The sequence below is a fragment of the Dermacentor silvarum genome, chromosome 2 (assembly GCF_013339745.2).
Source record: "Dermacentor silvarum isolate Dsil-2018 chromosome 2, BIME_Dsil_1.4, whole genome shotgun sequence".
In the NCBI taxonomy this organism is placed as follows: domain Eukaryota; kingdom Metazoa; phylum Arthropoda; class Arachnida; order Ixodida; family Ixodidae; genus Dermacentor; species Dermacentor silvarum.
Window position 1 is genome coordinate 53986076 of NC_051155.1, and position 27237 is coordinate 54013312.

Here is a 27237-nt window from a genome sequence, read left to right on the forward strand (position 1 = left end):
CAACTTTTGTAAAGTTCTTTATTGCAATATATTTTTCTCTAAAAAAAGCGAAAGTACACCGCGCAAGCGAATGCCGATTTCCACAACAAGGAAAAAAAAGTCATTGCTGCTCGTAAATTCCGAACACAATTAAGTGCCAACGGTTGAAAACGAGAAAATAACAGGCTGGCAGGACTTTGAGCACCATAAAAAAGAAGTGCTTGCTGCTCGTTTAAATGCACGGCTTTGCCAGGAGCTAGGAGTCTGTGCGCACAAGAAAGTACGTGGCGCCCTCTACATCCTGCAGGCATATGGCGAAGCACAGTGGCAGTGAGTAATGTGAACTGACACGCGACTAGAATCTGGGCTGGTGCTTCCATATGTGTCGTCACTGGCGCTGGTATAGTACAAATGCAGTAGAGAATGGATCGTCATTAAAATGGCGATAGCCAGTTGTCAAAGGGGTCGTCAGAAATGTGGCCAGTTTCTTCTCTGTTTCTCTTCGATCTCCATTTTGACGGTTTCCGGCCAAAAGTTTCCGGCCATAAGTTGCAAGCATAAGTTGCAATACCGGCCATAATGTTCATGCTACACGGCTTACTACGAGCGCGTTAGTACGGCAAGTTTTATCTCTTGGTACACCGTCCATTTCACTACCTTCCTTTTTTTTAGCGTGAGTATGTCCGTTTTGTAAATTGTACATCATTTCGCGACAGTAGTCTGCTTTTAGCAACCTCACGTGACCACTGCGACAATCTCGCAGCGCATCAACGTCTCTCTTCTCTACGATCTGCGGCAACATATGTGTCTTTCTTTTTTGGGGGGGTGTATGGATGGTGGCACAAGAGGTCATACTATAACGCTCGTAGAAGATTAAGAACGAGCGGCTTTGGTCTCTTAAGTAGTATAGTTTATACAGTCACAGCATGTGACGCCGAAAGTATTTGTGAAAGTGAACCGTACAAGAACATTACCTTCGAGAAACGAGACACGCGGCACTGGCACATAGACGAAACAAAAACAAATAAAAAGAAACGCGAACGAAGTGTACGAGACGGTAGTGTGTATATACGTAACAAAAAAGCTGAGTCAACAAAAAAGAAACGTCTCTATGGCAGCACGTTGAGCTTGGCGGCGGCCGAGGCCTCTCCGTTCTCGTTGGCCCCCACGCACCAGTAGGTGGCCGTGTCCTCGGGACGCAGGTCGAGCAGCTGCAGCCAGCTGGTCACTTCGAAGCTGTCCGGTCCGCCGCGGCTTTGCACGCTGATGCGAGAGCTGTCCGCTGCGAGGAGAGATGAGTGTGCAACTTTGCATATATACAGTCGAACCCGGATATATCGAACTCACACATAACGAATCATTGTGTATAACGAACAGCTGTAGAACTCCCCTTGAGAACTTTCGTGTGGAATTTTAATTTTATATATCGAATTACCTACAGGGTGATCAAAATTAAGCTTTACGGAATTTTTAGAAATCGTCTGCGGGAGGTAGCATAATTCGTATCATTGAGCTGGTTATTCGAAGAGGCGGACATTAGTAGCACGAGAAACCGAAACACATATTCAACTAATTAACAGAAATTCACTAATTAACTTCTTAGTTAATTACTTACGACACATATTGTAATTGCGTTACGACACATATTGCAGAACTCCAGGTGGTCAAAATTAATCCGGAGCCCTCCACTACGGCGTGCCTCATAATCTAGAACTGGTTTTGGCACGTAAAACCCCAGAAAGAACAATAGGAGCACGCTGGTCGAGGTTCTTTGTGCGATATTTCGCGGACGGGCTTCCTTCTCACCACTGCTAATAGCAGTTGCCAAGGGCAGTATAACTTAGAAGGGAGTTATGTTTAACGTGTACTATTCGCGTACTTCTAGATTGTTTTATTTGGGTCTATGGATTTGTGTTGTATGCTTTTTACACTTACCTAATTTATTTATTTTTTTGTTGATGTGCTCAAGTATGTATTATGTAAATTACCTATTGATGTATTCCCAGTCCTTATACGTAGTAACCTCATCAAGAGGTCCTTAATATTAAAGTGAAGCGAAGTGAAGGGGCGCTGTAGTAACACTAAATGGAGTTACAGTGGTGGAGTATAATATTCTTTCGAAACCTACTTTTCTTTCATTTTGCGGAAAAGGGCAGCTGACCCGAGAAAATGAAAGTCAAACTTTCTCGAATGTTGCGTCGGAGCCTCAGCGCCTGTACCTGAGTGTGACTTAACAGTTCTTAAGATATTTTTTGGTATTTTGGTCGTTTTGGAGCAGGAAAAGTTTCCGAAACTCGCCAATTTAAATCTTCAGTTCCTTCAGAATGCATGCATTGTAGTCCTTCTTTAGTGATAAACAATTAACTAGCTCCCGCGTATGGACGATCTCAAATATCCGTCACGTCAGTGGGAGGTAGTTGCAGGAACTAAGGGCTTTAGCAGGGCGGCGGCGCAACTCTATTTCATTTCTTTTGCGTACTTTTAATGCTTATATCGAGCTTCCTCATACGGTAACAGCGCTATTGCGGAGATGTAATTTACAAATGCAGTTTAACTAAACAATTTCCTCGTTAATGTCTCTTAAAGGTACCAATAAAGAGTTCTAAGAGAAAGGTCCCCAAGTTAGCGGAAGCTATCGGCCACTGCACGCTACAGTGAACAGGGCTCGATTGTATTCACAAAACTCCCGTACGCTATATAGAATATTGTTCGTAAGAGCAAATGCCTGTCAATCGTATATATATATAATATTAACAACGTCGGATCGCCAATGGCAATCAGTACTTGCGGACCAAAATTGTTGCGAATTCATCTCCATGGAAAGCCAATTTGTACAAATGCGCAAATCCATCGACGTATATATAGCGCGTGGGTATAGCATATATAATAAAATCCATTGGCGCTACAGCCTACGTATGTGACAAGAGCGTACCGCTTTTCGACTTGAGCCCCCCACGCGTTACGCGTTGTTTCTTTGCGTGAACTAACACGCTCCACGTTGCTATAAATTGGGAAGAACGAGGTCCTCGGTTATTCCGTCATTAACCTATCACCGCTAATGTCCTGGATGTCTCCGGTTGCATAAGAGATGTTGAGCGTGGTGGGCTACAGTGGAACTTGCCTGATATAGCACAGGACAGATGCAAGCTGTTGTTTTACTTGGAAGCACGTCTTAATTGAATACCTGCGTGCACGTTACATAACGCTGAATCGAGAAGCGCCCTAAGAGGTGTCGACTGTGGTGCCGCACTGCGACCGGGCAGCTTCACTGCGGTACTGTGATCCGGTATACGAATCCGTTCGATCTGCCTTCGTATAGTCTACGAAACTGTAGGCCCAGAGCACGTAATTAGTGACTGCGGCGTCGATATGCGACGGTTCTGACGACGTTGGCATGCGCACAGTGTTTGTCAAAGTCCCGGGCCCACTGCTCGCGCAACTGGACCTGTCGCTGGACCGTGTATAGTCGGTATTCTGTAGGAAGTCTCAATATTCGCAGATCCTCTGTCTTCAGAACTCCGGAACGCTAAGCGTTGCGCAGGAGTCGCAGACAGACATGTCATTCGCAGGACGGGTAACAAGCAGTCAAGTGCCCACCACTGTGCCATGCCGGTCCGAGTGTCTGTAATGACATTTATTCACAAGTTGGGGTGAGGTCTGTCCTCGACGCCACTACTTATATGGACGATTTCAGTTTTACTCCATATGACTACATTCGTTATTTTTCACTGTAATGTACTAACATGTTGTCACTATTGTGCGTATTTAGGTTGTCAGTGGACTTTCGGAAAGCTGAACGCGCATTGTGATACCTGAAAATCACGCCTACACCAACCCCACGATGCAGTGACGCAGGAGCGTTTCATCGGCGAGGCCGCGCCCTGTAACGATCGAGCTTCGCGAAGGGCGAGCGCCTTTCATTTTATGTGAACGGCACGCGCACTCTAATATGTATACTCACTGGGCAGTGCCTTGAGCGGTCCGTCTCCGTGGTCGACGCGCCACTCGACCGTGGGCACGGGGAATCCGGTCACCTCGCACGTCATGGCGGCCCGGCCTCCCGTCCGGTTGCGGGTGTTCTCAGGAGCGGTCACCACACGGGGAGCTGCGCACAGAAAAAAAGGCGGGAAAAACAGAAGAGCTCCAATGGGCTGTCGCAAAGGAAGACGGCTATAGCTGAAGCGTGACACGAATTAGAAATACACCGTTGTACGACTATAGGAGCTCGTTATATGCAGGTGCGCGTGTATGTTACTGCCGCTACAGAAACCCGATTCAGATGAGCGATCAGTGGCCGTAAGACAACAGGCCAAAACGTCCCGAGGTCTCCACACATTTCTGCCCGGAAACGTTATATGCAGCGGAAAGAAAAGCTGCAGCATTTGAAGTCTCGCAGGGTAGCGTCAACACCTTCTCAACACAGTATCGTAGATACATTTGAGAGAGGACGTATCGATCATACAAAAAGTACGAACACACACAGTACTCGCACCACAGTACACGCATTATACGGGGTCGATTCTGAAAGTAAGGAGACTGAGTATAGAAAATACACTTTATTTGACACAATCTTTCGATACACCTGGTATTCTTCATAATGAGAACCTTGGACATCGACATAGCGAGCCCAGCGAGTGTCCCGCTTCTTTGTATAAGGGTCTTGGAAGTCATTTTCTTGAATTTCATTGAGCACCTTCGTTGCGGCCATTCGGACGTCTTCCACGGGTGTCGTATCGGTGTCCTTCCAACGCGCCGTTTCATCCTCGGAAACAGGAACAAGTCACAGGGAGAGAGGTCGGGGCTGTATACGGTGGCTGGGCGAAGCGTGGTTGTGCCTTGCCCGGTCAAAAACTATCTGACAGCAAGCGATGGAGCGCGTTGTCGTGGTGCAGAACCCATGACGTCGCCATCTCTCGACGCATGCGCAGGACCCGCTGTCTCCGTCTCTGGAGAACTTCCACGTAGAAACTTGCATTTACCCGAATTTGTCCCGGAAGGAACAGATTCCGTATGGACCATTCCCTTGCCGTCATGGAACACGATCGGGGGACTTGGCTCAGTTTAACGCAAAACTTTACCGCGTAGCGCTGTCCCAACGTTTGCTCCATTGTTGCCGTAACCCAGCGACGATACAGGGGTGTATATACTGTTAAGCCTGTCTACTCGCTTCTCCTGTTCGAAGCCAACCGACCGAGCTCGTCGCGTTGTGAAGCTGAAGGTTCGCCCACCTTCCCTCGCCACCGTTTTCCAGATCAAGAGCGCGTACGCACAACGCCACGACCTTGCATTCAGGACAGACCTAGTATTAGCGGGGACCCAGGTTCCCCCTCACGTGTAAACACTGTGAAGCCTGTCCATCAAATAAACACACCTTGTGGCACTGTCCCGCCAACTTTTCCAACTCGGCGATTCCCTTCTTATATCATCCACCGGTAATGATGCGGGCGGAGCGCCGCTCAGACCACTGACGAAAGGTGAGAATTTATTGATAGCATCGGCATAGAATTGTTACATTATCCCGGTCCAGGTTTCTGTTATCTTGGTAACGTGGAATCTAACGATCATACATCGGCGCCCCTACATCAAAGGCGAGCACCTTGTGTGCTTCGGTGAACAGCTTGTCGATTTACAATACGCCATCTTTCCGGCACGAATCTTGCGTGTGTTCGATCTATACAAACATTTTCGTTGTTAAGGAACTTTTGTCACTGTCCATGACAAAACTTCGTCGATGTACTGTTCACCTGTAGCCGTTATTGCGAACCGTTCGAGCAAATACAACTGCTGTGGTCTTGTAAAGGTGAGTCTCTCTTCGATACTGTGTTGTGCAATGTGGCTCAACATAACACAGTACGTGAGGAGAGAACGAATTTGATGCAGGCAGAATTCCCTTCGTCCTTGGTGCCACGGTGTCGGCCTACGTGTCACTGACGCGTCTTCAACGCCACGACGTGGACAGCCGGCACCTAAAATTCGGAACGTAAAGTAAAAGCAGCGTCACTGTTCTGTATAAGCAGCAATAGACTGTTCGAAACGAGAGAGACAAACGAAAAACAAGCTATGTGCAAGAAACGTTTGCCCACAAGAAAAATTTCGGTAAAGGCGTGTTGGTGTCAGCCCTGTATCAAGCTGTAAATGTTTGGCACAGCCAGTCGCGACGCGGATATTTCATTTGTTCTATTTGGCATGACACATTTTTCACGCAAAAGCGTTAGATGTTCTGTGCAAAGCACGCGAAAGACTTCTCTGGCCACATCGTGTATGCACATGGCGTAGCCAGATTTTGTTTTGAGGGGGGGGGGGGGGGGGGCGGAGGCACGCACTTTACCCTGGAGGAGAGAGGAGGTTGGTTATGGCTTCTAGCCACCATAGGTTGATGGCACAATTTATTCACTTACGTTTTCGAACATGCATGGTAGTTAAAGTACACGCCTAATCAGCAAACTCGGAGCATAGCGAATGTAACTGGCTCCTCAAGACACGGAGCCTGCAGAAGCCGTGGTCATAACGCCTCGTAATTGCGAACATGCCCTCGATGCGGCTTGTCGGCCGACCCTGCCAATTAATTAACGCGAAGAGGGACGTGTATGCGCTCGCCTCGACGTGTCACCCACGGCGTGGGCTTCATCGTCGCGCGGCTTCTCGTTATCTCAGTAGGGACAGCATCGAGGGCAGCGTCTTGTGTCCTTGGCCACGAAGGACTGCAGCCTCGCCAGCGTCTGTGCGCCTCGTAACGCGATCCTCAGCTGCTTCCTCCTCCTCTTCCTCGGCGCTCCCCTTCTTCCACGTCGGCAGCACGCAGGCAACTGGGCGCCGCCCGACCCACGCAACGCCCGTATACCGAACCCGTACACGCGGCGGCGCCCGCTGCAAGCCCCGCGCTAGACCCGCCGTGCACCGCCGAGAACAAGACGCTCTCCCGCCGCCATGTGGCCGGAAACTGCTCCCAGTCACCCGCATGGTGTGTTCAGCGTCAGTTGGGTGCAGTGCCCCCGCATTGAGGTACAAGCGTGGCAGGGTACCGCGGTGCGAGCGAAAAGACTGACGTCTATCACTTGATATGGGCCTAAGCTACCACGCAAAGAGAAAGCAAGAACCTCGACAGAGTTCTTCGGAAAGACAATGAGCGTCGTGCGACTCTGGCAAACAATCACGCGCCAAGAACGCAGTATGCAAGAGCGCGATTTCTCGGCGTAGCTGCTCACGATGTCATTCAGGTTACTGCATGCGACTGCCGTCGTAGCTGCTGCTAATGGCGCTGGTGGCGACTCCGCCTTGAAGTTACCGAACCAGTGCGCCGTGACGGCAAGGATTTTGAAGGCGTTTGTGCGGGCCTATAGTCATTTTGTGTCGGTTAAGATGGACTATACGCTGTATTCTGAAAGAACCAAATACTGAATTTCGCACGTTTTAAGAACATTTACTGTGCCACAAAGGCCCGAATACGATAAAATGCTTTGAAATGCGTGACGTCACATTGACGTATACCGGCGCTGGCGTTCTGGCGTGTAATTCATGAAGTGAAAGTCTGGTGTTATTTTCGGTTTTTTTTTTTAGTCAACCGATATCACAACGAAATGAGCGAGATAACGTTTTGAACTAATACTTTATCAATTCAGATTGATTTAGTGTTGCTTTAGTGTCCCTTTCAGTGGAGAAAGGAAAGAAGAATACAGCTTTTTTTTTTTTCACCCACTACTGTGAGCTGCGGGTCAGAAATAACGTTGACCATACAAGACACGCGCTATGCAGAGACAATTTGAGCAGAGCCCTCAACAAGAGATGGTCCTGAACAGCTGCCGCGCGTCTGAGATGCGTCTACAATGGAGACGCACAGTTTCACAGCGGATCAGCATATGTTGGCGAAACGTACTATCTCAGTGTTTCATCATTCCAAACGGAAACAGCGAAGCTCGTGCAGCTAATAAGTATACCTATAACAGCTTAACTGGGCTATACATATACCGTTATAATCTGTGAATTAAGCGTGTATATCAGTGAAGCAGGAGCGGAAGGGTGCATCAGAAATAGGAAATATATGTCACATGCGACATTAGTAGCGAACGGTGCGCAATTGCCACTGCAGTTAGTTATCTATAAGCGCATGGAGCGGCGGGTTTATCCAACGGCAAGGCATTATAGTCGTACCGCCAAGAACACGCCATGAGGAAGAAATGGAGCACTTCGTTGCCATCCATCCACGCCCGACGCATCCCACACGAGCGCCCGCATATGCAGTCGCCGATTCCTTCATGGAATTATCAGCTGCGATCACGTACATTCCCCCCTACAACGTCAATATCATATCGCTATTTCTTTTGCACTTAGCAACTTGCTTACGTCACAAGACCCCGGTGTACAGTCTACAGGTTACTCGAAGTTCTTGTTTGTCGTTTAGCCGTCAGTAAGTATTCCAATCAATCAATCGACGCCGATTAATAAGCGGCTCCCTTTTTTGTTCTCCGAAGCCATGACCAGAATTGTGCCCTTGCAGGCAGTGCAACAGCTGGTTCCTTGTTCTTTTTTTCTGCAGCCGCCTGCCGAATCTCCGCTCCCGGAATAGACGCAGCGGCGGCCGCCGCTCCAGACTCCGCTGCGGCTGTGTGTTTATATCGTGGAAGAAACGACGGCGACGGAAGAGCGTGGGGCGAAGGGCCTCGGTCGGCTTAGTACATGTCTGCAAGCTGCCCTTCGCGCGCGGTTCTCCAAGCGACGCCGCTCGCAATAACACAACGCAAACGCAGCGCACGCCGGCCACGTCGCAACACGAGCTGCTAAGAAACCCTCAGACAGCGCATGACGTGGAATATTCCACTCTATGATGCCGCGCTGCGTCCCTGGCTCTGCGACTCGTCGCACGGAAACTCTAGAGCATAAAGGGGCGCCGTTGGTGCACGTCGCGCAGAGCTGATGCATCTCTCATCCATCCGTAAATAACTGCGCGATAACAACGCTGCGATACACCTTAGCGCGCCTTCTGCGGGTCATGTCCACGAAATAGTGCGGAGGAGCAGCGCGAATGACGCGCAACGTGATTGACAGACTGGACAGTCGTTCACCATCAGAAATAACACGGTGTTAGGCCGGTGCTCCCTATAGGTAACTCCGGGAAGAATATGTTATATGCATGCACTGATGAAGTTTCTGAAGTCCGCGGGCCTATATTAGTTATAGAATTTCAGAACGCGCCTTCTTGCGCTCCTGTCCTGTCTTTCTATCCCCTTACCTCCTCCTCTCGTGTATATACTATAGAAATACCTCTGATTAGCCTTTCTATACGCCCTTTCTCTGTGACTGCTCTATAGACAAAGTCAGGGCCATAATGGTGCTCTGAGATACCTGCAGGTGAAGCCCTGGCACCGGACACAAGACGGAATCCCATTTTCGAAAAGAAACTCACGGACGAGTTCGATTGAAAGGGTCTGTATGAGCACTTGCGCCCTCTTCTTAGATAAGACCAAATGTGTTACAAGTGCTATCAAACTTCGTTGCCACGTCTTCTTTCTTTTTTTTTCAGGGAACGACCGAAAGAGAACGTACGATCCGGGAAGACGTACCATCCGATAACGCTTGCGGCAGCGTTACTGAAGCTAGAAAGACTACTATCAGATGCAACACTATTGATATGAAGCCAGCAAACTATCGAGAAACCGCTCAGCAAAGCTTGTTATCGCTGCCTGGCTGTTAGATTTGTAGCGATCTTTAGGTGTGTCGGCTACCGCGACGAAGGTGACAAAGTCACAGTGGGCAGGCACGCTCGGTGCGATGCCGTTCGCTCGGTCGCTATCTTTTTCGTTGGCGGCCCAGGATTTGCGAGTGGCGACTGACCTGAGTTTTCACGAAATGACGTTGCATTTTCTGAATATACACTTTACCTGTCTATAGTGACCGATCGCGTCGCTTATTCCCTACAAGAGGTGACCACGGATTCTTCGCGAACCGCAACCTTCCGGCTCAGATACACCCGCCTCGATTCAGCTACGACGCTTAAGACTTTTTGGAGCAGCCGTAAATCACACCAAGTGAAGTTTGTAACTTCCACATGACGCTTTCAGTTTCCACGCCGCCTCGCATCCGGGTGAAGTAACAGCGCATGAAGGTACCGAAGATCACGAGACAGCGTTCGTGGACGTGGGTGCAAGAACTCTTTCTTGTGCCTTCGTCCGCCTTTTCTTGGCTTTCGACTTCCTGAGCCGTGTTGTGATCGGCGACTGGCGTGATCTGAACACGGTGATGGTGGTACTTTTGCGCCGCGCGGCGGGTTCTCTGAAGTGGCCATTTTCAGGGGCGACATGCGGTAGTCAACGTATATATACATATATAGGCGTACAGTTTAGCGCAAACGGAACACACAAGGCGACAGAAAGGCGGATACAGGGCGCTTTCCGTGGCCCTGTGTATTCCGTTTGCGCTGTACTGTAACATGATGCCGTAGCATTTCTCGTTGACTCAAAACCGGCCTTCGGCGAACTTTGTGAACGATAACGCTTTTTGTTGCACGCGCGACTTTGAGACAAAAAGTGATCCGATAAATACGTTTCCAGTTCAAGAGTTGGCGCAGTTTCGCCGAGCTGCCCATTTCGAGCGCAGCTCAATGTCACCACTCGTCAAACTGCCGCGAAGTGTAGCGATTATTGCCCGTCTTTTATACGCGGCGCAGCATCTCAGAACCACGGCCCCTGAATAACGATGCCATATTAACCGATCAAACTATATAAAATGACGAAGTCGGTCGTCGTAAACCCGCCGGGGTGGCTCAGTCAGCTAAGGCGTTGCGCTGCTGAGCACGAGGTCGCGGGATCGAATCCCGGCTCCGGCGGCCGCATTTCGATGGAGGCGAAATGCAAAAACGCCCGTGTGCTTGCGTTGTAGTGCACGTTAAAGAACCCCAGGTGGTCAAAATTAATCCGGAGCCCTCCACTACGGCGTGCCTCATAATCAGAATTGATTTTGGCACGTAAAACCCCAGAAAGAAGAAGTCGGTCGTCATGCATTTGTACCGTGACTACATACTCTTAATCTCTTTCCACACAGGTTCGCTGTAAGTAAGTGGACGATGTCTTTGAGTGTCGGATCTTCCTTAGATTGAGCTTCTTGCCACTGCTACATACATATATGTCTTATAATCTCTTTCCACATAAGTCCCTCTTACTTATTGTAACTTATGTGGAATGAGGTTAACAGAGTATAAAGTGTATACTACTAAAGTGTGCGCTATCTGCAGTAATAGCGTGAGTTACAGTATGTTTACGCTGACTGCCATTAGCCGGTCGGCTACAACCATGATTTGGCAAACCGCGCGACTGAGTGACTGCAGCTGTCGCGCTATCGCACAGAAAGATAGTTCGACGCGAATACTTGCAGGGTTGTGTAATTGTTCTCTCAATTTGCGTCATTATCGTCTACTCAATCAGATGCTGCCGGTAGGCGGCGCTGGCTACCCGCCTTCGCGCGGGTAAAGTGCTGCAGTAAAGATCCAGAGACCGTCTCTTATACGCGGCGCATCCTGATGATTCCGAATGCGACGGGATCCACCCAGCGAGAACCGTAGGTAACGTGCAACTCCCAGAAGCGCTTGGGTTTAAAGTGGAAGGAAACATCAACAGATCAGTCGTAGACATCAGCAAGAGACGATTAGAGTACTGGTGGAAAAAAAGCAGGAAAAGATTGATACGACCTGAGCTCTAAATCATAGCTAGGTAACGGTAAAAGGTAAATTTTTGAAAAAAAAAAGAAAAAGATTCATGAGAGGTATACAAAAATGCTAGATAAAGAACATGTATAGTATACCTGATTAAATCAAGCAGGCTCGGTGACTATTTGTCGCCGCCCCGTTTCAAAGGGGATGCCAATGAATCATCATCATCATCATCATCGATTTCTGTCTAGATAATTAGGCACAAAACTATGAAAACGTTACAAGGAAGTACTAAAAGAAAAAAAATACGGTAACACCAGTAAATCAAGTTCACAAAACCAATGTTCAAGGCGGCTAGTTCCTCACGCCGTCAGATTTTCCAGTTTAGCGCCGATGGTAGCTTCGCCAACTTTCGTGCCATGCGCAAATGCATAGCAATAGAAGGGGAAGTATCCGGTATCGTACACTATGCCAGCACCTCTTGCACACATACATTTATAAGCAAGAAGAGAGTGACGGTTCTAGAAGGCAACTTGACTCCTCCGTATCCACCCCTCAACTGCTTCCGCGTGGTTACCCAACAAAGTTCCTCCCCCGCGTTTAAATGCGTGTCAGCCCTTCTCAGGCGTAAAGTGATTCGCCGCGATGAAACGAAGCAATGCGCGAGTAAGAAGCTGACAAGGTCGTCGGCTGTTTGTCCGTCTGCACATATCGCGGGTCGAGCGCGCAAGATCCGAGAGCGCACTTTTGCATTGCAAAAGCGCGAAGATTGTGGTACACGACGAAATCCGCAAGGCGCGTCTGCGCGTGCATGATATATTCAGCGGTGGAGGCGCACGGCCATAAGAAAGTGTAACACGAGGCGATATGCCGCATGCTATCTTTCCCGCCTAACTTTCCTTGCTGGAACGCGAGGTTTTCTCCCGTATATAAGATAGCCCGACGGATGACGCGACTGCGATAGAGGGAAAGAAGAGGGGGGGGGGGGGGCATTTACGCACGCCTACGGAACGATTACCACTGCTGGCAGCGCCCCTTCGAAGGGCATAGGGCCATAGAGTATATTTTGACTCCTACAGCGAAGTACATCGAGAAGCTGATGTTAGCCTAACCATTCAAATGCATGTGCATCTCACCGTGCCGCCACTGAGACGACCAGTTGAATAAAAATTGGGAGCGTTGTCCGCTCAAGTGTCGCTTCCTGAACGGCGGCCGTCAAAGCTGGCTTCACGGCTATAACAAGTTTTGTCAGGAGAAGCCCGCCTTCGTAATCCCGTTTGTCGCGGTATGGTTTGCATTGGTTTGCGCACTTGATCCGCCGCGGTCACTCAACGGCTTCTGCGTTCTACCCGTTGACAGAAACGAGGTGTGGATTCGATTCGAGGCCACGGCGATCGTATTCCGATGACGTGGGAGCGGAATGCAAGAAAGTTCATGTACTCATAATTTGCAAAGCAATAAGTAGGGTTAGGTACCACGCTGACTCTGTCTGGCTACTAATTCAGGCGAAAATACGGTGGTGGCTCTGCTGTACGCGTATCACTGCGCTAAGTAGCTCGAGCGAGCTTCAACGCTGCTTTTTGGTTTCTCTGACCTTGGCCACGGTGACCTTGGCGTAGCTCGCTTACTTCCACGTATGCAGCCTCGGTTAAATCGGTGTATAAAAGTATACAGTCAACCACAAAAGATTACCGACCGCGCGATCCCAGAAAAAGCTGAAAATGTAAAATGAAATTAGTTTATATTCTGGGGTCTAACGTGCCATAACCACGATCTGATTAGGGGCACGAGGCCTGTCCTGCTGATTCCCAGCCCGTACTACAACATATGCGAACACCATGTACTGTGTGCGGTTTTGATGGCTGCATCCCACAAAGTGTTGGTCCCACGTTTCTTCAGATCCCGGGGTTCGTGAACTATTGCGGTTGACTGTACGTTGCACGCCATACGAATCCGTATGCTTCGACAACTATTCGCTGCTGAAGTTTGTCATCAAAGAACCTTAGGCGAGCTAAGCGCGCCGGACGGCAGACGACGGACACGGCCAATGAAGACGCGGACACCATTGTGCTTTTGGTTTTGAGAGTTACGTGGTGAAACCTACGACGACCTCAGATGTCACGATATCGAAAATTCAGTGGCGATATCGCGGTAAAATCGAGAGGACCCCCCCCCCCCCCCACCGTCAATTGCACCTATATATTTAAACACACACACGCTCCCCTGGGCATCCCGTCACTAACATCTGCTGCGTGACCGGTACTTCACACACATACACTTTTAACACGAAAGTGTTTTATGCCGGGGTCCACCAAGACTTCACTGACGTATTTCCGTCACGGAAATACGTCATAGAACATAATACAAAGAAAGAAACCAGAAGAAAAAGTTCCACAAACATGCAAAATTTGGAAATCGAACCCACGACCTCTCGGTCCGCGACGATAGATCGCCGAGCGTTTAACGCATTGCGCCACAAACGCATTTGCAGAGAGCTACACAGACGCGCCTTATATATCTAACACTCCTCCGTGTACCCGCGCTCTTGCTCGGGGCGGTGCCGCCGCCTACGAGCAGAAAAGAGAAGTACTGCATTATGACACTAACGCGCACCGACAGTGAACGCTTCGGTGGTCTCAGCACTACGACGCCTCGATGCCAGCATTCGAAGGGACGCTGGCATCAAGAAGCACTACCAACGCCACCTAGGTGGCGTTCACCGTACTCAGCACAGCGGAGCGTGGCCTCCGCAATTAGCTCTGAAAATGTTTCTGAAGTTGATCGCGGAGGCTGCAATTACGACGCGCTGTACGCGCTGATTTGACTCGGTGACGATTCAGTTACGTGCTTTGTCTTGCGCGTTGTATTAGTGTGTCAGTTACGTGCTTCGTCTTTCGCGTTGTGCTAGCCTGTGCAGCGTAGTGCAGCTTCCATATGCACGACGGTTGCTCATGGTCTTCGACGTTGGTAGTCGTGATGGAGGAGACGTGCCACCAGGCGTCAGCGTGGGTGCATCAACGCCTAAGGGCGCTTTAGCCACAAAACACTTTTTTCGACTCAGACACCCCTCATGCTGAATCACTTAAAAATAACATTTCTATACCCGACTAACAAGCATTGCGTCGCTTTGTCCCAACTATCATGCACCAAGGTTTAAAAATACACAAATGCCACGTAGCTGGACAGAACCAAGGTAATGTTGTCTGCCGTAGCTTGGAGATACTCGGATGATATTTTGCATTCCGCCTAATTGCATAAGTATTCTTAATTATACAACTTCTCAAGTACTTTAATTAGAATAAAAGTACCAATGAGAAAATTGTAGAGCAACATACGGCTTTCTGTTGCTCAATACGGGCTACATAAAAGTGCTTTTCCGAGCGCGAAAGAAGCCCGCGAATACACGCAAAGTGGCCGCTGGCGCTCGAGGCACTTGGACGTACACCCTGTATATATAGCAGTATAAAACAATTACGTATTCTCGTTCTCACGTTATAAAACACGAGCGAAATTACGGGACTAATTTCAGCAGCGGTATCACACGCACGCTTTGGTTCCGTAGCTTTCGCGTTCGTAGCCATAAAAAAGTTATACGTGGGTGGTACATAGTACGTGCTAATTGTTACGCACACTGATGTTGTGCAGCAGAAAATACTGATACAAGTACTTAGACAATCAAGCGTGGTTCGCTCCTGTCTCTGTTTCGGTTTCTTACAAATGCACTGTACCTTATCCCAAGTAGCAAGTATAGTAATAGTGCCGCGGCATACGTCGTCAAAGTCCATGACTTCAGGAAAGTTTCTCTGGGAAATTCACGGCGACTTCCCCACTCGCATTTCATTCTTGCGTCTTTTCCGGTACTGTAGAAAGGCTGTACTAATACAGCTAAAATTATATTTTTTGTTTCTATCTCTTTAAACGGCTGGTCGAACACGACTGAAGACTAGCTCCGGGAGAGAGAGGAGAATTCGTTGAGTAAATGTAGAGAGGTCGGCCTAGTGTAATAGTCCTCTAGCCGGCTACTCCGCTCAGAGAGAAGAGGAGAAAAGAAAAGTGGTATGTGGAGAGATGATGGGGATAGGCATGTAAAGGGTGCGACTGATATACGCGTTCGTGTTCGAAAGGCATGCTCACGGCCTTGAATCTAAGCCGCGGTGTTAACTAAATATTCTAAGAGAGCCCGGGAGACCTTATATCCCGTCTCTTTCTCAAGAAAAAGATTAAGCGGTGCCAGAAGGGATAGCGTCCCAAAGGACGATGCCAAGTCTTAACTTTCTCGTGTTTCTCTCTCGCCTCGAAACGAGCATCGCGGTTAACTCTGGACAACGTCGGCTCCTGATTTGTTTATCGACACCTGGACGTTGCCAACGCAGCGCGGACGTCGAGATACCGGGGCTGCAGACTCAATTTCGGAGGTCAGCAGTGAGGTGCAACAGAGGAGGTCGGTTGGCGTAGGCATGCGGTGCCCCGAAGGGCAGGTTTCGCGTTACTCCCGGAGCAGCGAATGGCAAACGCGGGAGGCATCTTCTCAGTTTCTCCGTGGAAGTTTAGACCCCGATGCCTTATCTTCGCGCCGAGGAACTGCGTACAAACCGCGCCTCTTCTAAAGGCTCTTGAGCGAAGCTGCTGAAAACGAATTTCCTTTCCGTGCCTGCGATCGTCGCAGCATATAAACGAGAGACGCATGCGATACGCGGGTGGAAGCGAATATCTTTTTCTTTTTCTGCTAATCCCTACCAGCATGCCTTCTGGGTAGATTCGCTGCATCTATAGTCTTTTGCAACTGAGTTCGTTCTGTTCTTGCAGCATCAACGAGAGACGCAGACAGGGTACTCGCTGCTTCTAAAAAGTTGTGTAAATATGTGTAAAAATAAATATTTCAACACCCGATATACCACCTGCCCTCGGTAGCCCAGTGGGTATGGCGTTTCACTGCTGAGCTCGAGGTCGCCCGTTCGATCCCGACCGCGGCGACCGCATTTCGATGTTGACAAAAAAAAAAAAAAAAAGCCCAGGTGGTAAAGATTCGTCCGGAGTCCCCTATATATCTACGGCGTGTCTCATAATCATCATCGTGGTTTTGACTCGTGAAACCCCAGAAATTAATTTTTTTTAGAATACACAGAAAAGACAAACACAGTGTCTCACGAACGAAAAGTCACCCATACTACGTGCACGAAACTCGATGCTTATTAACGCACGGAGAATATGTGTAATTCATGACCTACGTGTTGTGATGGCGCGAGTTGGTATAGCTACAGGAAATTAACCCGCGTGCACACTGGAGAACGCACACACATAAACCACAAGTACGAACATGTTCTATACAGCATATACATTCAGTAAATGTAGTTTTTATGGTCATACGAGAACCAGGCCGGCCGAAGGAAAAGCAAGTCGCACGACTTGCTCGAGACGCGAAGCGACATGCCGCATGCCTTCTATATATGTTTCTTCCGCGGTGTGTGGGGGCGCGTTTGCGCTTGCCTAAAATATGAAGTCAGGTTAACGTTGCGCGTTAGTGTCCCTTTAAGCACGTTCCCATCGTCGTGAGTAAGGCGTATCGTCGCGCATATTCAACGCGTTTCTCAAACTTCAAGGAAATTGCGATGCGCTCTGACGCGAACATGGTGCGCCCATTAAGCTATAAATACAGAGGCTGTGTCCCCTTCCAGGGGTCACTTTTCTTTGGACAGTGTGTTTCGAACCCCGCTTCGTCCCGGATTCTGAAATATTGGTCGCGAGCCATGTGTGCATCTTTCGTCCTGCAGTGCATCGGAAGTTATGTCGCGTGGCTACGCAAGCGAATTAAAAGAAAATAAATAGTAGTAGTAGTAGTAGTAGTAGTAGTAGTAGTAGTAGTAGTAGTAGTAGTAGTAGTAGTAGTAGTAGTAGTAGTAGTATCAGTACGACTTCTACTACTGCTGCTGCTACCTACTACTACTACAGTCGAACCCGGTTGTATCAAACCCACATATAACGAATTATTGCGTATAACGAACAGCTGTAAAATCCCCCTGAAAATTTTTGTATAATTTTTTTATTTCATATATCGAATTACCTACATATCGAACTTTTTTTGTGATCCCCTTCAGATTTCATATATCCGGGTTCGACTGTACTACTACTACTACTACTACTACTACTACTACTACTACTACTACTACTACTACTACTACTACTACTACTACTACTAGTACTACTACTACTAATAATAATAATATGTACCGTGAATTTGCATTTGGTTGCAAGCCACTTGCTGGACGTGAATATTGCTTGTTGGATGTGAATGTCTCGGGCTACTCAATTACATCTTTCATTATCATCATCACCAGCCTACATTTATAATCCACTGCAGGACGAAGGCCTCTCCCTGCGATCTCCAATTACCCCTGTCTTGCGCTAGCTGATTCCAACTTGCGCCTGCAAATTTCCTCACTTCATCGCCCCACCTATAGTTTTCTGCCGTCCTCGACTGCGCTTCCCTTCTTTTGGTACCCATTCTGAAGCAACCTCGAAGCGCGAGTTGCTGCGGATTTCGTCTCACGCAAAACAAGTAATGTCGCAAGTACGGAGCTTTATTCCACAAACTACAGTATATAGATTCGAGAGACATATATATAGTTCTTCGGATTCCTATAGACATCGGCGATCGACAAGACTATATACCGTGGAGTTTCCTCTGGAAGGCGCGCAAAAAGACACGCCGGCGGCAAATTAGGGGAACTCGACAGCTCTCCGTCGCTTACGTGGGCCTTCTCGTCGATCCCTCGTTTCTTCCGCGTGCCCGAGTAGTCGGTCGGTTTGATGGCGCGTGATGCAGCTCGCGAACAAGCGCAAGCATCTGCGCTTTGTAAGCTCGTCGGCAAGGGATCACACACTCGGCTCGACTCGAGTGGTTCACCCGCCTCTCTTCCTTGCGTCGACAGAGCACAGCGGGCGTGTCCTCAAGTTGGGCGACCATCAGTCATTGTCACTCCGCGAGTGGTGCGTACAGTGGGTACAACGCGGGCGCCTTATACTTCACGCTATAGGCGAGGCCAACGATATTTGTTCTCACGAACACACGCGCCACGTTTCTCCTCAAGTATACATCTCGTAAGATAACTACAGTGTTCATTATTTGCTTCTTTTTCTCTCTATTCTCTCCTCTTCCGTAGCCCCCTTACAGGGTAGCCAACCGGAGATATACTCTTGTTAACTTCACTGTCTTTCATTTGATTTTATATATATCTCTCTCTTTCTCGTAAGATAAAGTGTTCACTTGATTAAATGGAGCCTGTGGAGAGAATTGAAACATACTGCCCGGGCCTAGATGTCATCAGGTTGTCGAACCGAAAAATGTACCGGTTCGGTTCGGTACTAGGTTCAGGTTCGGTTTCAACGTGATCCGATTTCGTTTCGGTTGGGAGAAATAAAAATTCATAACGGTTCGCGAACTGGTTTGAAACACTGAAGCGGTTCGCAAACCGGTTCGGCGGAATCGATTTTATCCTGCTCCGTGGCAATAAGCGGCATAGTATTATCGAGTTGTCGGCATGGCGCTTGTTCAAGTATTATCAGCAAGAGACAGAAATCGCCTCGTGGCACTGGTAGCAGCAGCGCAACCATGCGGGCTGCCCCCCAATCATACTTAATGATTTACGTAATCGCTTCCGATTTATGGGGCTGCATGTGCGAATATTAGAAACTTTCGAATATCGAATTGAGTACTGTTCGATTCGGTCGTCAAATCGAATAGTCACTATTCGATTAGGTCATCGAATCGAATAGCCACCATTCGGAAATTCTAATATTTTTTTATACTTTTCTAATACTTCACGTGTCGACGGTGCACGGTCAAGCATGAAATTGAAGCCATAACTTTCATTCCATCCACGTAAGGTATACGGCCTCCGTTTTCTGGCTGTACGCGACCACTCGCAATAAAATGTTTAGACACGGCATTCGGAAACGGGCACTGCTTAATTGGTGCGATTTATAAATTCAGCTCATGTGTCCACTCATCGGATTGAATGAGAACACCTTTCATTGCAACATACTTTACACAATAGTGGCACCATCTGAGCCGACGATTTGAACTAGATGAAAAGTGCTTTTTTTTTTTTTTCACTAGCGTCGCCACCCGCATGTCTGGTCGCGACGGTAAACACAGATGTTAATTATTCCATATAGGGTTACCTGTATGAACTTTATTAGATAATTCATGACCGCGTATTCTCCTAAGAACCACGAGTTTGCGAACGATCTGTTTAGTTGTTCCTATAGTGCTCCCTCTGTGCTTTTAATGAAGCATGCTTTCTAATGTGCAGTGTAATATGATAGAAACTGTCAATTGTTGTGAATATGCCAGGATGAGAAAATTGCTAGTGAGAAGGCTGTACAGTGTTCGCAGACTATTCGAAAAATATTCGATTCGGTCGCAAAAACTGCGATTAGCACACCCTTAACCGCGATTTAATTTGGAAAAATACTGGAGGCAGTGCGCATTATAATTTTTAAGGGGAGGTGTCACGGGCATGCAGGGTGCTCTTTTTTTTTTTTTTTTCATTGTATGTGGAAGATGGCACAATTCTAACCCTTGATCTAAATTGCTCGATGAGGCGGCTATTACGTCCTTGAGAAATCAAAATACTTAATTGAATTATTAGCATAATTACGCGAATGAACTTTTCAATTAATTACCTTACGGCACATATTTCAATTTACGAATTGTAGCTATTGAATATTATTGACTTAGAATTAATTTTGAGGGTGGCGCCGGTTTCGAGATTTGCGCCCTCAAACTGGCGGTGAGAATGCACTGTTGTTCCACTTACTTCTTTAAGAAAACGCTGTTTTATGCATTGAAGCACTAAAGTAAATGGAACGCCAATGCATTTCTTCGGACACTTCGAAAATTAATATCTCGAAACAGGCGTATATATGTCCCGAGAATTCGCTCTAGGTCGATATACCTTGCATACTGACTAGCTACAATTCGTCGATTGAAATATGTGGCGTAAAGTAATCATCTAAAAAGTTATTTAGCGTAATTATGATAATTATTCAATTAAGTCTTTTGATTTACCTTTGAAGTAATGGCCACCTCATGAAGTAATTTAGATGAAGGGTTAGAAATGTGCTATCTGCCACAGGCAATAAAAAATTTTGGTGCAGCTAAAGAGAGAGAGAGAGAAAAGGTAAAGGAAAGACAGGGAGGTTAACAAGAGGTTATCTCCGGTTGGCTACCCTTTACCGGGGGAGGGGTAAAGGGATGCGAAAGGAGAGAGAGAGGAATGAAATGGAATGAAAGGAATGAAAATCACACACGCACACAAAATAGAACTAAAGAAAACACCCTCAACTAAAGAAAGCATCTAAAGAAAACACCCTGTATAGTTAGCAGATGGCGCTCTCTCACACGCACGCACGCACGCACGCACGCACGCACGCACACACACACACACACACACACAGTTTATAATTAGGCGTCAGTAGGACTGCGCGCGAATTACTGCTGGGAATTACTGCGGCGTCTTTTCAAAGGTCCGCGCAAGGCACCTAGTAGACGTGTGTGGGACGCGGCCATGTTCTATCAACGCGGTTCGAGTCAAAACCAGTAGACGAATTTATTCGCGACTCGTCGCAGTTGTTGGCCGTCAAAAAACGCCACCGATTCCCCCTGCTAGCGGAAAGAGTGGCCGATATTTCATTGAACATCTAAACCGCGGCTGGACGGGAAAAACACGCGTATTAAAGGGCCCCTCACCAGGCCCCATTGCGGATGTCGGTTATACACTGGAATCTGTAGAACGCCGTCTAAGGAGCATTTTACCGAAACAATATTTTTTCCAATCGGGTCATTATACTGGAGGAGATGGAAGAAATTAACTGTAATATTTTTTCCAATCGGGTCATTATACTGGAGGAGATGGAAGAAATTAACTGTCCTCTCACTCACTGCCAACGGAGACACTGTCTCCCTCTGCCTCTGTAGTAATGTTCCTTCCCTGCTTTCTCCAATACCGGAGCCGAGGGACGAACTGCGGTGTCACGCCTTCCTCATTGGATGATTGGTCACGGTGAGTGATGAAATGCGAAGATCTCTGGCTGCGATCGGGCGTCCTCGAGAGGGAAGGAACGCGTCGTTCGGTTTTAAATGTCAGCTGTTCTCGCGGGAGAGGAGGGTCGCAGCGCCGTAATACTTCGCAGACACGACCGTCGGCAGGACGTCATGAATACGCTACGCTTGTCTGTTAAAAATGGCGAAACCTTGTGAGGGGCCCTATAGCTTGAACCATATTATCACTTTCGCAGCGAGGCCACGCGCGTAAACGCTGTTCTCGTTTTCTTTACAGCGAGGACGCTGAGCGGAGTTCCACAACGGCTTTCGTGCGGCGCCGTACATATACATTGTAAAATATTCACACCCTAAAAAGGGTGTAATATATGTCTGTAATTCACACCCTTACACCCAGAAAGGGCAGGCAAACTATAAGAAATAGTGCGAGAAGATGAGGGAGTTGGGAACGCGAGGAAACATGGCTCGGTGTCCGACTCCTCGCGTCGGCTCATAGTTTTCTTATAAAGGGCGCAAATGATTTTTCAGTGTAACCGACATCAAATGCGAGCTGGTGAACAGCCAGCGACGCAGGTTGCATGACAACGCGGAATCCGTAGGCCGGCTGAACGCACAGCCAGCGTCGGATGTAATTCGAAGCGTTTGGAAAGACTCGTGTATACCATATAGCGAAAGATTTGTACTTGACATAGAGAAGGTACTTGCAACAATTCTGCTTGGATAGATTTCGGGCAGCGGCAAATCAGACCCATATGTGTATAGTACTTCCGCAGGTCGTAAGAACTGCCTTAAACAGCTTCGCTGTCTTTGATGTGTAAGTTGCTCGGATTTGAATGCATCTAGCTGCGAAGGATCTTTAAATGCGTGAGCATTTCTATGCTTACCCAACGATAGAAACTGTCCGTCCCGTAAGACGATCGCTTTCAAGACAGAGCCCGCAGCAGCGAGCGACTTTACACGAACGAAGCGGCGAGAACACAGTGCGCGCGAAGCTATCGGCAGGCGGCGCTCTGTTGGCATCGCGGATGACATGGATGACGATTTCGTGGAGCTGCTGAGGGAGATATATCGAGACAACCAAGTACAAGTGGCATGGGAAGGCCGAAAAGGAAATGAAATGGTGGGAATTCACCAAGGATTGAAGCAAGGATGCCCTCTGTCACCATTGTTGTTCGCGCTTTACGTCAAGGGCATAGAAAGACGACTGGAAAACAGCGAATTAGGTTTTGATTTATCCTACATGCGTAATGGACAAATGGTGCAACAGAAGGTCCCTGGATTGATGTACGCAGACGACATTGTGCTACTAGCGGACAATAAAAAAGATTTACAGATACTTGCGAATATCTGTGGGAACGCAGCGACAAATCTAGGCCTTAAGTTTAGCACAGAGAAATCAGGGATTATGATCTTTAATGAACACACGAGTAACTTCGTGGTGTCAATTCAACAGCAAGTAATACCCATAGTGAAGCAATATAAGTACCTCGGCGTACACATAAACGAAGGAAAGAATTACTCAAGCAACCACCAAGATAATCTGAAAATAAAGGGGAAGCGGAATGCAGCATTAATGAAACACAGAGCACTGTGGGGCCACAATAAGTATGAGGTGGTGCGTGGAATCTGGAAAGGAGTAATGGTGCCAGCACTAACATTCGCAAATGCCATTATATGCTTAAAATCGGATATATTGGCGGGTTTGGAAGTTAACCAAAGATCAGTAGGCCGGTTGGCTTTGGGAGCACACGGTAATACGACAAATGAGGCAGTGCATGGAGACATGGGTTGGGCCTCTTTTGAAGTCAGAGAAGCACAAAGCAAAATTAGTTTTGAAGAAAGGCTCAGGAACATGGATGAAAATAAATGGGCGGCTAAAGTGCACAAGTATCTCTACATGAAAAGCGTGGACACAGAATGGAGGAAGAGGTCAAGGAAGTTGGCAACCAAGTACAGGATAATCGAAACTGTAAATAGACAACCAGGGGTCATCAGAAAGAAAGTGAGAGAAATAGAGACCGTGAATTGGATGCAAAGAATGGAAACGAAAAGGACAATGGAGATTTACAAGAATGAGAAGAAAGAAATTAGAAGGGAAAATCTGTACGATAACACAAAGGGCAGTGCCTTGCTATTTGAGGCCCGAGCCGGTTGCCTAAGGACGAAAACATATCGGAACAAATATTCGGAACTAGATGAGACATGTGTATGCTGCAGTAAAGATCCAGAGACCACTCAGCACATCCTAATGGAATGCGACGGGATCCACCCAGCGAGAACCGTAGGTAACGTGCAACTCCCAGAAGCGCTTGGGTTTAAAGTGGAAGGAAACATAAACAGATCAGCCGTAGAGATCAGCAAGAGACGATTAGAGTACTGGTGGAAAAAAAGCAGGGAAAAGATGGGTACGACCTGATCTCTTAAAATCATAGGCAGCGGTACAAGCTAATTTTTTGAAAAAGAAAGATAATGAGAGGTATACAAAAATGCTAGATAAAGAACATGTGTAGTATACCTGATTAAATCAAGCAGGCTAGGTGACCATTTGTCGCCACCCCGTTTCAAAGGGGATGCCAATAAATCATCATCATCATCAGGATCACTTTCAAGAACGCAGCCGCCGCCGGACTACGGTTGAGCACGCCTCACAATGGTTCCACGCGGATGGATGAGCGATAACGGCTTGTAACGATCGGAACGTCATCAGCGCACCTGGCGCCGCCACCTGCAGTAGTTTGCTGGCGTCACCGTCCGCAGCAGTTCGCGTCGTCGCAGCGCTGTCATTTGTACTGCGCCGGATCAAGTGTAGTAACATTGATGATGCCACCGGGCTGCCTGGAGATGAGCAAGTGGCACAATCCTTACGCATACACTTAGACAACTGCAAGAAGAGTTTCTGCGTGAATTTTTTGTTGTTGTCTTTTTCTTTTTTATGAGCCCTTTAACGCTAAATTCGGTTACGTTGATGTCTTATGTACCACTCGCGCAGCCATGGCAGTTGAACACAAAACCCAAATTACTCCCACTTTCGCTAATCTATATATGTACGAAGATTTGTGGAAACATGCGTGTTTTCCCTGGACTTTTCTCACATCGTTTCATTTGACCATGCTGTCAAGGCTGTTCATCGTCCCATCACATTTTTTTTTTCTTCTACGAACGCCAGAAAACAGATATCGCAGTTCTGTATGAACACTTCAGCAGATAATCTGAAGCGGGCAACTGAGACAGGCGCTTACAGACCTTCCCTGGTGGTGTAGTGGTCTTGGTGTTATAGGCTGCTACGCCCGAGGGCTCGAGATCGAATCCCGGCAGCGGCGGCCGCATTTCGATGGAGGCGAAATGCAAAAGCACCCGTGTACCGTGCATTGGGTGCATGTTAGAGAACTCCCAGGTGGTCATAATTCATCCGCCGGTAAGGCGTGCACCTCATAATCACATCGTGGTTTTGGAGCATAATATCCCATAATTAAATTTTCTTTATGAGCCTACACCTCACGCGAAGTCGTTCCGATATTTACGAGGGTTTCGCAAAATTTCGGCTCGCGACTTAGCGCTCTGTGTCAGAGCGGTGTATAATATACGTCAGGTTTGTCCGCCTTAGATGTCTGAATAAGTGCATTTTAGAACAACCGTGATACCATGTTCTAAATTTTTAATTTCTCATTACAGAATTGAAAGCTTGGTGCTTCATTTCATTCTTAAATTTAGCGACTTTCAACAGCTCTTGCAAAAAACAAATAAGGCCTAACTAAATAGATGTTCTCCCAGTAGGCGATAGATTTTAACTGAAACCTAACAGGCCTAATTGAATTCGATGCAGTGGACGCCAAGCAAAAACGATTACTCCCTCCCTGTGTATTCAAATAAGATCTCCTGAGGTAAAGCTTCCTCTTAATTAAAGGGTTAATATTCCGTTTGACTGCGACAACGCATCCTCTGCTCGTTGATGCAACGTATACTTACGCGGGTGGCCGATCGGCTGAGGAGCGCACCGCACGTAACTGGTCCTCGTGCAGTGGTTAGGGTACGTCTGTACTACTGTTTCGCGTAAAGCAATCACACACACACACACACGCAGGCCGAAACCACTGGAGGATGATTGCCAAAGTCAAAATTGTGATGGCTGATATATGAACTGCTGAGATATGCTTCAGGGGACACTTAACTGGTTAATGATGTGAGGTGTGTGGATACTGCGAAGTTACACAGCTTCCAGGTTTGGCCTGCGCGTTACAAACCCCATTAAAACCCTAGCCAGGATACGTACATCGTACACTGGTACGAGGATCGGCCTGCCAAGTCATCAAGTACCTTTAAATAAATCCAGTATCGGTGATCGTCCCAGTTTACTCGGTCAGACAGACATATCCAAACAAAGCGGGGGCAAGAGCTAAAAAGAAAGCTTAAAAACAAAAAAGACGACGAAGGAAACTGCGGCTTCTCCAGGAGCTGCGTTGGCCGACTGCAGCACCGACAATGAATTTCTTCGTATGCGCCTTTTTGAAACGCGTTTGCCGATATAAAAGTGCCGAAAGCTCCAATTAAGGTGCGATTTAGCTATCAGCGTCGACGCCGTTGCGGGAACGAGAAGACCTCGATGGCGCCAGAAGGCACACGACTATAGCACTATACTGTATTTGTACGCACCGGTGTAGCAGGGTCCCCGCGAGGCCGCCTCGAGTCCGTTCCTCTGCCTGTACCGCTGCTCGGTCAGCTGGCACACGTTGTCGTAGGTGACGCCGTCCGAGCCGCACACGGGCTCCGGCCGCGAGCAGACGCACAGGGCCTCGGCGGGGTCTCCGGGGGCCAGGTCGCGCCGCGGACGACACTCGAGGTCCTCGCCGCAGGGCCCGTCGGCCAGGCTGCCCTTCACCGAGCGGTGGTAGCAGCGCTGGCCCTCCCGCTGGCCGCACACCATGCAGCAGCCGCACGCGTCCTGCACGATGCCGGACAGGCACTGACCGCGCGGGGGCTCGCACCGGTCCAGGTCGCAGGGCCCGCACTCTCGGCGCGCAGCCGCCGACGGTTGAAGCGCGGCCGCCGCAACCAGCAGCAGCAGCATGGGATGCGCCATCCTCGACATCGTTGGGGTTCGGTCTAGCGGTGACCACTCGCGCCGTCCGTCTGGACTACGGGGCAGTGAAGAAGTGGCAGTGGTGCGCGAACGTGTCGTCTGCACCGCGGGTCTTTGAGATGCCTCCTAGACGGGCTGACGTGGAAGGCTCTACTAAGTTGAGGTGGGCCTCTGCCAAACTCTCCGCGTTTGGGACGTTTTGTCTTGGGCGGGCGGGGCCCGCGCGGAGAGGAGGACGTGCGGAGGAGAGCGGACTCTCCCCGCCCGGCCTTCTCCGTGCGCCCACAGATGGCGCGTCGGTCGACGCCGAAACCGAAACTGCTGATAACGCAGCTTTGCTGCCGTACTTCTTACGTTTTCTTTCCTTCGCAATTAAATGCGGATTGGATTCGTCTAAGGCTGACTTTTTATTATTTACGTGTCACCTAGGTAGTGTTGACACAAACGGAAGTAGTTATAGCTATTATACGACAGGTGACA

General features: G+C 48.3%; 1 protein-coding gene across 1 annotated transcript; it reads right to left on the minus strand.

The window, feature by feature from the left end:
- LOC119441474 (insulin-like growth factor-binding protein-related protein 1) lies at nt 1–27066 on the minus strand. Its single transcript, XM_037706095.2, has 3 exons — nt 26331–27066; nt 3941–4084; nt 1–1261 (listed from the first exon to the last, which is right to left on the minus strand). Exons 1-3 carry the CDS (start codon nt 26764–26766, stop codon nt 1089–1091), a joined length of 753 nt encoding a protein of 250 aa, XP_037562023.1. The 5' UTR covers nt 26767–27066; the 3' UTR covers nt 1–1088.
- Nucleotides 27067–27237: the final 171 nt, after the last annotated feature.

Coding starts and splice junctions, on each gene's coding strand:
- LOC119441474 (XM_037706095.2), bottom strand. CDS start 26,766: ATGTCGAGGATGGCGCATCCCATGCTGCTGCTGCTGGTTGCGGCGGCC. Junction 4,085..26,330: donor GCGGGGACCCTGCTACACCG/GTGCGTACAAAT, acceptor TTCTGTGCGCAG/CTCCCCGTGTGGTGACCGCT. Junction 1,262..3,940: donor ACCGCTCAAGGCACTGCCCA/GTGAGTATACAT, acceptor CTCTCCTCGCAG/CGGACAGCTCTCGCATCAGC.